The 14,051-nt window shown below is 42.4% G+C and overlaps 1 protein-coding gene and 1 pseudogene across 2 annotated transcripts in view; one reads left to right on the forward strand and one right to left on the reverse strand.

The window, feature by feature from the left end:
• The window catches only part of Smg6 (SMG6 nonsense mediated mRNA decay factor), a 228,202-nt gene that overhangs the window by 1,742 nt on the left and 212,409 nt on the right, over window positions 1-14,051 (forward strand). Inside the window, exons 1-8 of one of the 2 annotated variants that reach the window (XM_087570563.1) lie at window positions 626-763; window positions 1,811-3,566; window positions 4,156-4,348; window positions 4,881-4,991; window positions 6,954-7,060; window positions 7,310-7,388; window positions 11,514-11,624; window positions 11,928-12,140. In XM_087570563.1, the coding sequence (XP_087426689.1) occupies window positions 673-763; window positions 1,811-3,566; window positions 4,156-4,348; window positions 4,881-4,991; window positions 6,954-7,060; window positions 7,310-7,388; window positions 11,514-11,624; window positions 11,928-12,140 (2,661 nt within the window). In that variant the 5' untranslated portion in view covers window positions 626-672. Of the gene's footprint in view, window positions 1-625; window positions 764-1,810; window positions 3,567-4,155; window positions 4,349-4,880; window positions 4,992-6,953; window positions 7,061-7,309; window positions 7,389-11,513; window positions 11,625-11,927; window positions 12,141-14,051 lie in introns of those variants that run through there. The other variant, NM_001105808.1, reaches the window with a different exon arrangement.
• Window positions 8,431-8,517, reverse strand: LOC120095370 (U6 spliceosomal RNA; annotated as a pseudogene).

Genomic DNA, 14,051 nt, shown 5'->3' on the forward strand with positions numbered 1-14,051 from the left:
GGAGCTGGGGACCGAACCCAGGGCCTTGCGCTCGCTAGGAAAGCACTCTACCGCTGAGCTAAATCCCCAACCCCGAGTGCTGGAATTCTATTCATGTGCCACCATACCCAACTTTCAAATCAGAAATCTAAAATTTTAGTTTCCTCATCCTCCCCCCCCAAAAAGTGGCCAAATACTTGGCTATTAGCTTGTTCGCATTTGTATTTACTTTATAATTCTGTACTAAGATTTTATATAACTTGAGTACTGGATAATATTCTTACCAGTTCCTGTCACTTATTAACTGTAAGCAACATATACTTCCAAAAAAAAAAAAATAGCTGTTTACCACACAGTGGAGCTTGGAGAGTGTTTTAAAAAATCCTCTACTCTTCTTCTTTTTCCTTTGTGTTTGAAACAGGATCCCATATAGCCAAGTAAGCCTCAAACTCTGTAGCCTTGAACCCTTGACCTTGCTGTCACTTCCCAAGTGCTAGGATTTGTAGGCATGGATTTGACTGGGCTTTAATATTTTTGAGTCCTTTGGTCCTTTGAGAGCATGTCACAATTCATCCTTTGGTGCCTAGGAAAGGCTCCTCTAGTGGAACTTTCTTTTTTCTCATATTCTATCATCATCATAGTAGCAGTTAGTCTCAGTATTCTAATGATATAGTCTAGGCAGCTTTTCTTGAAATGATTCTGCTGGTTGTTGTTAAAGAGTTGGTGAGGATGAATGGAGTTGAAGATTGTAAAAGGAATTGCTTACTGTTTATGTCAGTGGAAGGTATGTGACTGGAGTGTTGGTATCTTAAAGTGTAGATTTGTTTTGATCAAGTTCACACACTGAAGTTGCAGTTATTTTCCCAGAGATCTCTAGGACTGAGGCTTGCTATGCATACCACTCTAATATGTGTGTGTATGTGTAAATATATGTTTACATATATAATATAGTAAGTCAATAATAATGTAATATCTGATACATATATACCAGTATATATATTTATGCAATGCTGGGGATTGCTCCTAGTAGTCTCCTATATGTGAGGCAAATACTATTTCACTGGGCTACATTCTCTTCTTCATCCTAATACGGTAAAGGAATTTAGCCACCTAGAAAAATATTATAAACAGGAGCAAATGCTAACCAGGTATGATATACACTCCTTCAATCCAGAACTTGAATGGCTGAGGCAGGAGGACTGTGAATTTGAGGTCATTCTGAGATACATGTGGTGAGAACCTGATGGAAGGAAAGAAGGAAAGAAAGAAAGAGAAAGAGGGTCTCACTGGTTAAAAGTACTGACTACTCTTTCAGAGGTCCTGAATTCAATTCCCAGAAACCACATGATGCCTCACAACCATCTGTAATGGGATCTGATGGTGTGTCTGAAGACAGCAACATTGTACTCACATATATAAAGTAGAAAAGAAAGAAGGGTTTGACTTACAGGCAATAATTTAATGGCCGAATATATTAGAGATCTTTGATTCTGAAATAGTGAAGTAGTTTGGGGTCTTTGAGATCTGAGTAGGAATATGACTTGGGTAAATCAAGAGAATACAATCCCCCTCTATTTCTATAGCTCAAGCATGTGTAACTCTAATGCAGTTAAATTCTTAGCCTCACTGCCTACTAAACAATATAACTCCAAATTTCTGCTTTTGTAGAAACATTCTTTCCTGACTACCAGTATTACCAGTTGGATTTGTAATTCTTGCTCATTTTTGTGGTGGTGGTGGTGGTTGTTATATAACTAGAATGACAACTTTCCCTCCCTCTCTTCTCTATTATTCTTTTCCTTTGTGTTGTTTCCTCTTATCAACATAATAGAAAACATGAAGGAACTAAAGGAACCCAGGCAGCGCAAAGATAACAGGCGCCCAGATTTGGAAATCTACAAGCCTGGGCTTTCTCGACTGAGAAACAGACCTAAAACCAAGGAGGCTTCTGGGAATGAGGAATTCAAAGATGAGATTGTGAATGACAGAGATGCTTCTGCTGTTGGGAATGATACACAACTTATTAAAGTTTGCAAGGAATTGGACAGCCAACAGCAAAATGGCCCTATAGATGCAGAAAATAGTCAGGCACAGGAGACTTTCTCAAAGACTGTTGGACTAGAGGACCGAAGTCTAAAAATCATCAAGAGAATCAAGAAACCAGACCTGCAGATCTACCAGCCTGGAAGGCGGTTGCAGACTGTTACCAAAGAGTCAGCGGGTAGGGCAGATGAAGAAGAAATCCTCAACCAAGTGGAGCAGTTGACGATGGAAGGGGATGAGTGTAGGGGAGAAGCTATAAAAGAAGAAGTTATCAACAAACCGGATAAAACCGAGATAGAAAAGAGCCAAAGTAATGACCGTGTAAGAACTGCCAAGGGAGAAAAGGGGAAAAAGATTGATAAGGGGGAGGGGTCAAAAAAGGTGACTGATGACTCTGTCCAAGGAAAGCCTGGCTCTGTAAAGAGGTACTCACGATCAGACAAGAGAAGGAACCGCTATCGCACTTGCAGTACCAGCTCAGCTGGTAGCAACAACAGTGCAGAGGGAGCTGGCCTGACTGATAATGGATGTCGCCGGCGGCGCCAGGACCGGACCAAAGAGAGGCCACGACTGAAGAAACAGGTATCTATGTCCTCAACTGATTCCTTAGATGAGGACAGAGTTACTGAGCCTGATGGATTAGGGTCCAGGAGGAGCTCAGAAAGGAAGAAGCATTTAGACAGAAATTGGTCTGGCCGAGGTGAGGGTGAACAGAAAAGCAATGGTAAAGAAAACCGAGGCGCCCTTCGTGTCACTTTTGATGCAGAAGCCATGAGTAAAGACTCCCCTGTGGTAAGGTCAGTCAAGGAGAATGTGGATAGAATGAATTCTGACAAAGGCTCAAGCAGTGGGGGTAAGGGCTCTGAGAAGCAGGAGTTCAGAAACCCGAAACAAGAACTTCGAGATCGTGGTCGTGGTATTCTGATTCTGCCTGCCCACACTGCCCTATCTGTCAGTTCATCAGGTTCTCCGGAGTCTACACCTTTGGGACCTAGACTTTTATTTGGATCTGGTAGTAAGGGATCTCGGAGTTGGGGCCGTGGAGGCACAACCCGCCGACTATGGGACCCAAACAATCCTGATCAGAAGCCTGCTCTGAAAAGCCAGACACCTCAGCTACATTTCTTGGACACAGATGATGAAATTAGCCCTACATCCTGGGGTGATTCACGTCAGGCCCAAGCATCTTTCTATAAATTTCAAAACTCTGACAACCCCTATTATTATCCTCGGACACCAGGCCCTGCCTCTCAGTATCCCTATACAGGCTATAGTCCTCTGCAATACCCAGTGGGCCCTACAAATGGTATGTATCCAGGGCCTTACTACCCAGGCTATCCTGCCCCCTCAGGACAGTATGTATGTAGCCCTCTCCCTGCTAGTACCATGAGTCCTGAGGAAATAGAACAGCACGTGCGGAACATGCAGCAACAGGAGCTCCATAGGCTTCTCCGAGTGGCTGACAACCAGGAACTGCAGCTCAGCAACCTGCTTTCCAGGGACCGCATCAGCACTGAGGGCATGGAGAAGATGGCTCAGCTAAGGTATTGAGTATTCTTTCCTACTGTCTTGCTTAGAGGGAAATGGACAGCTGTAAGGCTCCTGTGGCTCAGGAAGGTAGAGGATTTTTAGGTAAACCACTGCGTATTACCTGCCTTTCACATGAATCCCTAACCCCAACAACCCCACTTGGGCATAGACATCAAGCCTGGAGCCTGTGCATCTTATCTTGTATTAAGTGCTCTGCCACTGAGCCACACTTGAATTCCCTTTACATTGATTTTTATAAGCAACAGGCAGTTGGGAAAGTAAGTTTTAATTCTAGCCTTAAAGCTGAGTATACTTTAAGGGGAAAAGTCTTTAAGGGAACGTATAGTTCCAGAATGGCATTTTCAGCTTATGCCAAAGAGTTTATTTCAGCTCTTCAATGTAGGTGTGCACACACAGCAGTATGCTGTTCTCCTGAGCGTAAGTCTGTCATGTAGAATAGGAACTTGTAGGGTTAGTAGGATGCCTGGTCACGCTTCAGATCTCTCGTCAGGACGGAGGTGGCTGGTGTGCAGGAGGCTCACCTCTTGGGTCTAGCTTTCCTGTGATGTATTGAAGCTAGACTTTACATGAACTTTATTCCAGAACGGAACTCCTGCAGCTGTACGAGCGCTGTATTCTATTGGATATTGAATTCTCTGACAGTCAGAATGTAGATCAGATCCTGTGGAAGAATGCTTTCTATCAGGTGATTGAGAAATTCAGGCAGCTTCTCAAGGATCCAAATATTGAGAACCCAGAACAGATTCGGAACAGACTCTTGGAACTCTTAGATGAGGTAAACATTATTATTATTATTATGATGATGGTGGTGATTATGATGATGATGATGTCTTCAGGATAAAGTCTGCAGCATCTTTTAGTTTGTCTTTTCTACTGGAAATGTTTTAGAACAGAATATTTTCAGAATCCTTACCTTTTTTCTCGCGTTTGGACCTGGTCTACCTGTAGTGCGTCCTCTGGACTGTACTTATAGACAGTTGGAGCTACTTTTTTTCAGTGCTCAACTCCTGGGCTGTATCTCCAGACCCAGAGTTACTTTTGAACTTGGAAGCTTTCTGAGTGAGAGGGGCAGGGGGTGGAAGGAATGAGAGCTGAAAAAGGTGGTAGATGAATCATATATTTTAGAACATGGGAGGCTCACTGTAAGCCACTGCTAAGGTTACTTGACGGGTCTAACCACTTACTTACTGTAAGTGCCTTTTATATAGGATGGCTGGGCATCGATAGATTGTGAAAGGGTCGTTTGCCCCAGGATCTGGTAAGTAGATTAGAAAAACTGATTGATTCATATTTCTTTTTCTTTATAGGGCAGTGACTTCTTTGATAGTTTGCTTCAGAAACTACAGGTTACTTACAAGTTCAAACTGGAGGACTACATGGATGGGCTTGCCATTCGAAGCAAACCATTACGAAAAACAGTAAGCCAGTTTCTTTCTTCAGTTTAAATTTATTCATCTAGGTCCAGCTCAGTGGTGTAGTACTTGGGAGGCAGAGACAAATCTCTGTGAGTTCAAGGCCAGCTTGGTCTACATAGTGAGTTTGAGGACAGCCAGGACTATTTGGGAGTCCTCAAATAAACAAAAATTGATTGATCTATTTAGTAAGCATTTATCTAGTACCAGTTATGTCCTAGGTAGCATGCTGGGTGTTTAATGAATGATACAGTGTAGTAGAGGAACAGATAGATGAAACTAACTATCATAAGCAGGACACTGTGGTATGTGTCAGTAGTCCCGGATCAGGAGTTCAAGGCCAGCCTTGCTACATAGTGAGTTCCAAGCATGTCTGGACTATATAAAATTCTGTTTCAGAAACAAAAAACAAAAGAATTGTAATGTCATACACACTATGATGTATTTCACCTTCGTAATCTAAGCACTTGAGACAGTGACCATGAGAATTGCCATGAGTTTGAAACCAGCCTTGGGCACACAGTGAGTTCTAGGGTAGTCTGAACTACAGAGTAAGATCATGGCCCAAAAGAAAACAAGGAGACTGGAGAGACGACTCAGTAAGAGCACTTGTTGCTCTTGGCAGAAGACCTGGACTTGGTTCCTACCATCCACATGACTACTTACAACACCTGGAACTCCAGTTCCAGGGAACCAGTGGTGCCTTCTGACTTGTGTAGGCACCACGCATGCAAGTGAAGCACATAAATATATAGGGACAAACACTCAAACACACAAAATAAAACATTTTTTAAAAAGATTTATTTAATTTATATACATGAGTACACTGTAGCTGTCTTTCAGACGCACTAGAAGAGGGCATTGAATCTCATTACTGACAGTCGTGAGTGTGGTTGCTGGGAATTGACCTCAGGACCTCTGGAAGTGCAGTCAGTGCTCTTAACCACTGAACCATCTCTCCAGCCCCCAACTTTTTGGTTTTTTAGTTGTTTTGAGACAGAAACTCAATGTATAGATCAGATCCCTGGAATTCGTTGTATAGTTCTGGCTGGTTTTGAAATCAAGCTCTGCCTGTTTTAGGCTTCAGAGTAAAGATTATAGGTGTGTGCCCCCATGCCTTGTGGGGTGACCTTTTGTTTTGATTTTATTATTTTTTTTCTTTTCTTTTTTTTCGGAGCTGGGGACCGAACCCAGGGCCTTGTGCTTGCTAGGCAAGCGCTCTACCACTGAGCTAAATCCCCAACCCCAATTTTATTATTTTTTAATGTGCGCATGTCACTGGATATGGAGCTTACCACTTTGACTAGACTCTGGTTCTCTTTCTCCCCACCTACTGCAATAGGTACATGGGGCCAGGCCAGGCTTGTATGGGCGCTGGGAATCCAGACTCATCTCTCCAGCCCCTAGAATAAATATTCTACAAATTTGAGTTTAGTCTTATTTTATGTGAGTGAGTGTTTTGGCTATATGTATGTCTGTAACCATGTGTGTACCTGATTTCCACTGAAGTCAAATCAGGGTGAGTGCCTAGAACTGGAGTACAGATGGCAGTGAGCCACCATGTGGGTTCTGGGAACTGAACTCTGGTCTTCTGCAAAAGCAAGAAGTGCTCTTAGCAACTGAGCCATTTCTTCAGTACCTGAATATATATTTTTAAACACAGACAAGGAAACCCAGTTCTAGGCATTCTAAAGCCTTCCTTGAGATCTCAGAGATTGCTTGACTTAGAGTTTTAGAATGTTCTTTTCCATGTGCATGGGATTCAGAGTAGGACTTACCACTCCTTTAAGTGCTGTGTTTATTTTTGTATCATGTGTTGGCTGTATTTTAGTGTTTAAGGTTAGTTTGAAAACTTGACTATTTTGAGGTCTGTGTTTTACCTTGTCATTCTGCTATCAGATCCCACTCATTTTTTCTGGTACTGAATTGTGTTTCCTGGTACTTTACTAACAGTTGTCTCTTCTGTAGGTGAAATATGCCTTGATCAGTGCTCAGCGCAGTATGATATGTCAAGGAGATATCTCTAGGTATCGGGAGCAAGCCAATGACACAGCAAACTATGGGAAGGCTCGCAGGTACTTCTTCTTCACTCATGATGTCTCTCCCCTGTGTGGCATTGTGTGAATCCCAGTAAGGAATCTCTCGGGTCAGTTGAGCTGCCTCTCCTAGGGGACATCTTACAGTTGTCCTTAATTGGTCCCTTTAATTGTGCTTGACCATGCAAAGGCTACATCTAGTTAATTATGACTTAGTAGAAGTGCTGTGAGTATGGACTGGCAAAGAGTTGACAGGAGTTAGCATTTCATTCTGTTTTTCTATTCTAGTTGGTATCTGAAGGCCCAGCATATTGCTCCCAAGAATGGGCGCCCCTATAACCAGTTGGCTTTACTGGCAGTGTATACGGTAAGAAATCCTGTGGATAAGGGTTTCCTAAGCAGTTCTTTTCCTTTGAGCTAGAGTTTGTTTCACTATATAGCCCAGGCTTCAGGTTTGTTATCTTTGCTTCAGCCTCCTAAGTGCTGAAATCAGAAAGCATGTTCTACCACTCCACAAACAAGTTTCTTAAGGTACTGATTGAATTTGTACTATTACGTTTATCTCTGTTGATTTATTAAATGTGTGAAGGTATGCTTGTAGAGATCAGAAGACCTGGAGACCTGCTTCTGTCTTACCATGAAAGTCCCAGGGACTGTATATAAATGGGCAGCTTTTGCAGCCAGCACCCTTACATGCTGAGCCTCTTGCTTAGCCCCCGAATTTATTTATTAATTTACTGTTTTGTTTGTTTGCTTGATTGGTTTGGGTTTTTTGAGACCAGTTTTCTCTGTGTAGCCCTGGCCATCCTGGAACTCATTTTGTAGACCAGACTGGCCTTGAGCTCAGAGATTCCCCAGCCTCTGCCTCCCAAATGCTGGGACTAAACATGTGCATCACAATGTCCAGTTTGTTTGTTTGTTTGTTTGTTTGTTTATTTATTTATTTATTTATTTTTCTGGAGCTGGGGGCCGAACCCAGGGCCTTGCGCTTCCTAGGTAAGCGCTCTACCACTGAGCTAAATCCCCAGCCCCAGTTTTATTTTTATTGTGTTACTTTTATTATTTTTTTTAAGGAATTATTTATTTTAGGTATATGGGTACACTGTATCTGTCCTCAGACACACCAGAACAGGGCATCAGATCCCATTACAGATGGTTGTGAGTCACCATGTGGTTGCTGGGATTTGAACTCAGGACCTCTGGAAGAGCAGTCAGTGCTCTTAACCACTGAGCCATCTCTCCAGCCCCTGTTACTTTTAACAGGTCCTTCCTTTTTTTTTTTTTTTTTTTTTTTTTTTTTTTCTTTTTATTTGGAGCTGGGGACCGAACCCAGGGCCTTGCGCTTGCTAGGCAAACGCTCTACCACTGAGCTAAATCCCCAACCTCCCCCCCCACCCCCCGTTACTTTTAAAAATATGAAATGATTCATTCTTGTACAGGGACCATGCTAATCTCTATATTGTTCCAATTTTAGTGTATGTCTTACCAAAATAAGCACTGGATTTATTTATTTCATTTATTGTTTTTCTTTCTTTCTTTCTTTTTTTTCTTTTTTTTTTTTTTTTTTTTTTTTGAGACAGGGTTTTACTGTGTAGTCCTGGCTGGCCCAGAACTCACTCTGTAGACCAGGGTGACCTGTAGAGCTATACCTGCCTTTGCCTCCTGAGTGCTGGGATTAAAGGTGTGCGCCACCACCACCCTGTACTGGATTTATTTTTAAGCAGATTCTTACTTTGTAGCCCAGGCTGTCCTTAAGGTTGCATTTCTTTTAAATACTAGGCTGGAAGGCTTGTGCTGTCATATCTAGTTTAGCATAGGGATTTATTTTTCATTTTCTGTTTTATATATATGAGTGTTTTGCTGTTGTATGCTTGTGCACTATGTGTGAACAATGCACTCAGAGACCAGAAGAAGGTATTAAATATTTCTGGGACTGGATTTACAAACTGTTGTGAGCTGCCATGTGGGTGTGGGGAATCAAAATTTGGGTCCTCCACAAGAATAGCCAGTACTCTTAACTGATGAGCAATAATTTCTCTAGCCCTATAAATTCAGTTTTGATAACATCAATCCCAAGATTGATTTCTTTCCTATCCTTGTAGGCTAAGGCCCAGCCCTTTCAGTCTTTCACTTTCAAACTCCTTTTGTTTCTCTCTCTTCTTAATGTATATGTATTTATTTATTGTGTGTATGCACATCTGTATGTGTGCCAGCCCCTGTTTGAATATGAGCATCGCAGGACAACTTGAAGTGTCTCTCCTACCACCATGTGGGTTCAAAGATTCAAACTTGGGTCATTAGGGTTGGTGGCAAGCGTTTTATCCACTGAACTATCTCTTCAGGCCCTGCTTCTGTTACTTTTTCGGTGAGTTGTCAGGGGACCCACACTTTAGTTGTTCATACCTTCACTTCACTGCATTTAATTTTCCTAAAGGAATGGTACTCTCCAGCAAACAACAGCTTGTTACTCTGCATCTTGTTTCCTTTTCTTTTCCTTGGCTGCTCTAGAAAGAAGGTAAAGACCCTTTACTTCCCTCCCTTAGGGTCTCACTCAGCCCTCAGGATTCAGATCTTTTTCTCCCAGATGCCTCTTTTGAGACAAAGTCTCATTGAGCAGCTCTGCCTAGCGGATCGGGGACAGTGGTCTGGCTGGCTGGGAACTCAGTTTATAGACTAGGTTAGGTTGTCTTTAATCCCAGTGCTGGGATTAAAGGCTGAGCCACCATGCTGTGCTTGCCCAGATCTCTGACACGCCTAACTTTTTGTCTAAAGTGGCTACTTAGCAGATGCACAGTAAGCACATGATCACACCTCTCTAGATTTGCCAACTTTTTTTCAATGTGGCTCTAATCAGGAGAAAGGGACCTTGGGAACTAACTGAGAAGACTCTATGGTGGAAGAGGAGGAAAAGATGTGGGCGGGGCGATGGTGTGGGCGGGGCGATGGTAGGCACTGAGGTCTCAAGAATAAGGAACAGCTAATGCTATTTTCAGCAAAGAGAAGAGTCAGTTGTCTCTCCCTTCCCCCTCCTCTCCATCTCCCCCCCCCCCCCTCTCTCTCTCCCTCTCCCTCTCCCTTTCTCTCTCCTCTCTCCCCTTCTTTCTGCCTAACTTTCTTTCTGTCTTTTCTTGACTGGATTTTGCTGTATTGCTTAGGCTGTCAGTCCTTTCCTAAGCTTCTCAAGTGCTGGGATTGCAAGCCATGGACCACTGTACTGAGGTCTTGTATTTGTTGTTGTGTTGGCGTTGTTGTTATGAAACAGGGTTTCACATAATCTAGGCTGGCAATGAACTTGCCATATAGCTGAGGATAACACTAAATCCAGTCTTCTGCCTGTGCCCCCAGTGCTGTGATTATAGGCCTGTGTTGCCAGTGTCCAGTTTTAGCTGGTGCTACAGATCAAACCCAGGGCTTTAAGTGTGATAAATAAGCACCTATCCACTAAGCTGTATCCAGCCCCTGTGACGGATACTTAACAGCCTCTAAAATCATTGCCCAAGCAAGCAATATTGGAATTATATTTACATTCTTCATTTGTTCATAATAGAGGTTTGTTTTTTTTTCTTCTTTTTTCTTTTTTTTGGAGCTGGGGACCGAACCCAGGGCCTTGTGCTTGCTAGGCAAGCGCTCTACCACTGAGCTAAATCCCCAACCCCATAATAGACGTTTTTAAAAAGGAATTTTTGCTTATGGATTAAAATAGTTGATTAAATATTGTTTACTGAAGCTCTTCTTTAACCTATAGAATCATCTTTTAAAGAAAAAGACAACTTGTCCTCATTCTTTTTTGTTTTCTGGTGACTTAAAAAATTTGCCTATGTGTATGTGTATTGCACTTTTTTTTTTTAAAGATTTATTTATTTATTATATATAAGTACACTGTAGCTGTCTTCAGACACACCAGAAGAGGGCATCGGATCTCTTTACAGATGGTTGTGAGCCACCATGTGGTTGCTGGGAATTGAACTCATGACCTCTGGAAGAGCAGTCGGGTGCTCTTAACCGCTGAGCCATCTCTCCAGCCCCGCATTTTTTTTTTTAATGATTTACTTATTTATTGTATATAAGTACACTGTCACTCTCTTCAGACACACCAGAAGAAAGTATCAGTTGGAGGGACAGGACAGGAGAAATAACATTGTTTCTTGTATCAGCTTGGTATTCTGGTGTCAGAAGAAAGCTGAGTTTTGCCAGGTGGTACAATTGAATATATAGCTATATTGGGGAAGGGAAGCTTAGACAGGAGGGTCACAAGTTCAAGACCTGCTTGGATTACAGAAGTTCAAGTGGGTACCAGATTGAATAGTTTAGTGAGACCCTACCTCAAAGTAAACTTTTTAAAAAGACAGGGGCTATAGTTCAATGGTAGGGCATATGCCTTGTATGTACAAATCCCTAATTCAATCACCAGTATGTTTTTATAAAAGGGAGGGAAAAAAGCCAACAAAACAAAACAATCGGTTGACCAAATATCTCTGACTTTTTTCTACAGAGGAGGAAGCTTGATGCTGTGTATTACTATATGCGCAGTTTAGCAGCCAGCAACCCTATCCTGACTGCCAAGGAGAGTCTCATGAGTTTATTTGAAGAGACTAAGCGAAAAGTAAGCAAGCGTGCACATGGGCCTATCCTTCCTAAGAGAATTCGTGTCCTCTGGGCTTCACTGACGGATTATCAGTTGGCCCCTGCAAAGAACAGATATTGAAATCAATCTTCAGGAGGGCTGGTGGGGCCTTTAGAGTGTACCTGTTCCACTGCATCTAGTTCACAGAATTAATGAAATCTCTATGCCAGCAGAGATGATCTCTGCCACTTTGGTACTGTAGCAGAATCCTTAGATTTTTAGTCTTTAGACTGCAGACACAGATGAGAGAGGAGAGTCTGAGCTTGTGTGTCTGTTGTATAGGCCGAACAGATGGAAAAGAAGCAGCATGAGGAGTTTGATCTGAGTCCTGATCAGTGGCGTAAAGGAAAGAAGTCTACTTTCCGGCATGTTGGGGATGACACTACTCGCCTGGAGATCTGGATTCATCCATCACATTCTCGGTCCTCCCAGGGCACTGAGTCTGGGAAGGATTCTGAGCAGGAGAATGGTCTGGGCAGCCTGAGCCCCAGTGATGTAAGTTCTTGAGAGTGATGCAGTGTGCCAGACTAGCTCAGCCAGTCTGGCTGCCCCAGGTCTTGCAGTCCTGTGCAAGCTGGGGCTGAGGTATAGACAGCTTGCTTTAAGACATTTATCTATTTATTTAAAGGGAAAGGGTCTTACTAGTCTGGCCAGGAACTCACTTTGTAGCCCAGACTGGTCTCTAACTTGTGACAATCTTCCTGTCTGACTCATATAGAGGTGAGCCACAATACTTAGCACCCCCCACTTATTCTGGAGAATACTCCCTACTATAGGTTCCCTTATGCCTCCTTGGTTCTCACAGATCCCTTTATCTTTAGAATGTGCTTCCCTTACTCACCACTATGTGGCACTGTAGAATTTAGTAAATGTAGAATTAGAAATTGTTTTGCTGATTTGAGTTGGGCATCACCAATTTGTACTAGAATTTGCTGAGATTTGGTACTTTGCTAAGATAATGTACTTAATCCTGGTTGGCCTTCTATTTGGAGTACAGACTAAAGCATCATGTGTAGGTTGGCTAGTTGTTTTGTGGTCAACCATCATTTATTTATTTATTTATTTATTTGACTGTTTTGCTTGCATTATGTATGTGCACTACATGAGAGTCTGGTGCCAGAGGAGGTCATGTGGGGTTAGATCCCCTGTATCTGGAGTTAAAGAGGTTTTGAGCCATTATATGGGTTCTGGAACTGCAAGAATAGCCACTACTCTTAACCACTTAGCCATCTTACCATCTCTGAGTCTTTTATGAGGTAACCTCTTATGGCTTAGAGTGTGTCAGAAAATGGCTTCTTCCCTTGTTGTCAAGGCAGCATTCTAAAGAAGTGAGCAGGTAGTTAGGCGCAAGTGTAATGGAATTTGTTTGGGTATGTACCTGATTTTTTTGTGAGCACAGTAGTCATGTGTCAATTGAAGTGTGAAGAATGAGTAGAAGTTAGCTAGAGAGGACGGAAGTAGAATGGTAAAGTACAGCCCAGGCAAATGGACTATCTGTAGATTCCTGAGCTTAGGGAGAAAAAAACAGAGGAAAATTGTTCAGTGAGAGGAATTCAAATGATTTATAGAAGGATTTGAACCAATAAATGGTTTCAGAGATGGAAAGATATGTGTCCAAAGAGCTTAGATGAGGGTAGCCCAGAGAGAAGGGAGAGTGAAGAGTAGCACCTAGCTTTCTGGTTTAGAAATTGAAGGGGTGGTGCCAGGTGACCACACCTGTAAGCCTTGTACTTGGGTGACTGAGCAGGGGGCTTAAGCACAAAGACAAGGTTATTCTGGGTTACTTAGTAAGTTCTAGGCTAACCTGAGCTATAGTATGAGATCCTCTCAAACAACATTAACAACAACACCCTACAGGATCATTCCCCTAAGCAAAACAAAACCAAGTAGATGGTGGTTAGTTTCTTAAGGTGGACTTTAATAATGGTAGACCATGTTTTAGGACAATGACAATGAGTTTAATTTTAGAGCTGTTGCATTTGTCTTTGTGTGGGAAATTGAAATAAAGATACTCAGGTGATAACAGGTGATTGACACTGAGGAGAGTGGTTCGGATCAAAGAATATTTCTTGTTTTGGGGCTGGAGATGGAACCCAAGGGTGTGTGCTTGCTAGGCAAATACTCCCTATTATTAAACTGTATTCCTTGTCCTGAAAGGGACTAATTTTGAAGGCATCTTGCTAGATAATAATGATACCATGAGAGTGAATCATTTGTTCCAAGTTAAGAACAGATGGTTGGCATGGTGTTCAGTGAGTAACATACCTAGGACCAAATCTTGTATTGAGTTTGATTTCTGGGACCTACATAGTGGAAGGAGAGAACTGACTCTCATTAGTTGTCTTCTGACCTCCGCATACGTGCCATGGTGTGCACTTGTTCGTTCATTCATTCATTCATTGATTT

The sequence above is a fragment of the Rattus norvegicus genome, chromosome 10 (assembly GCF_021556685.1).
Source record: "Rattus norvegicus strain SHRSP/BbbUtx chromosome 10, alternate assembly SHRSP_T2T, whole genome shotgun sequence".
Lineage (NCBI taxonomy): Eukaryota > Metazoa > Chordata > Mammalia > Rodentia > Muridae > Rattus > Rattus norvegicus.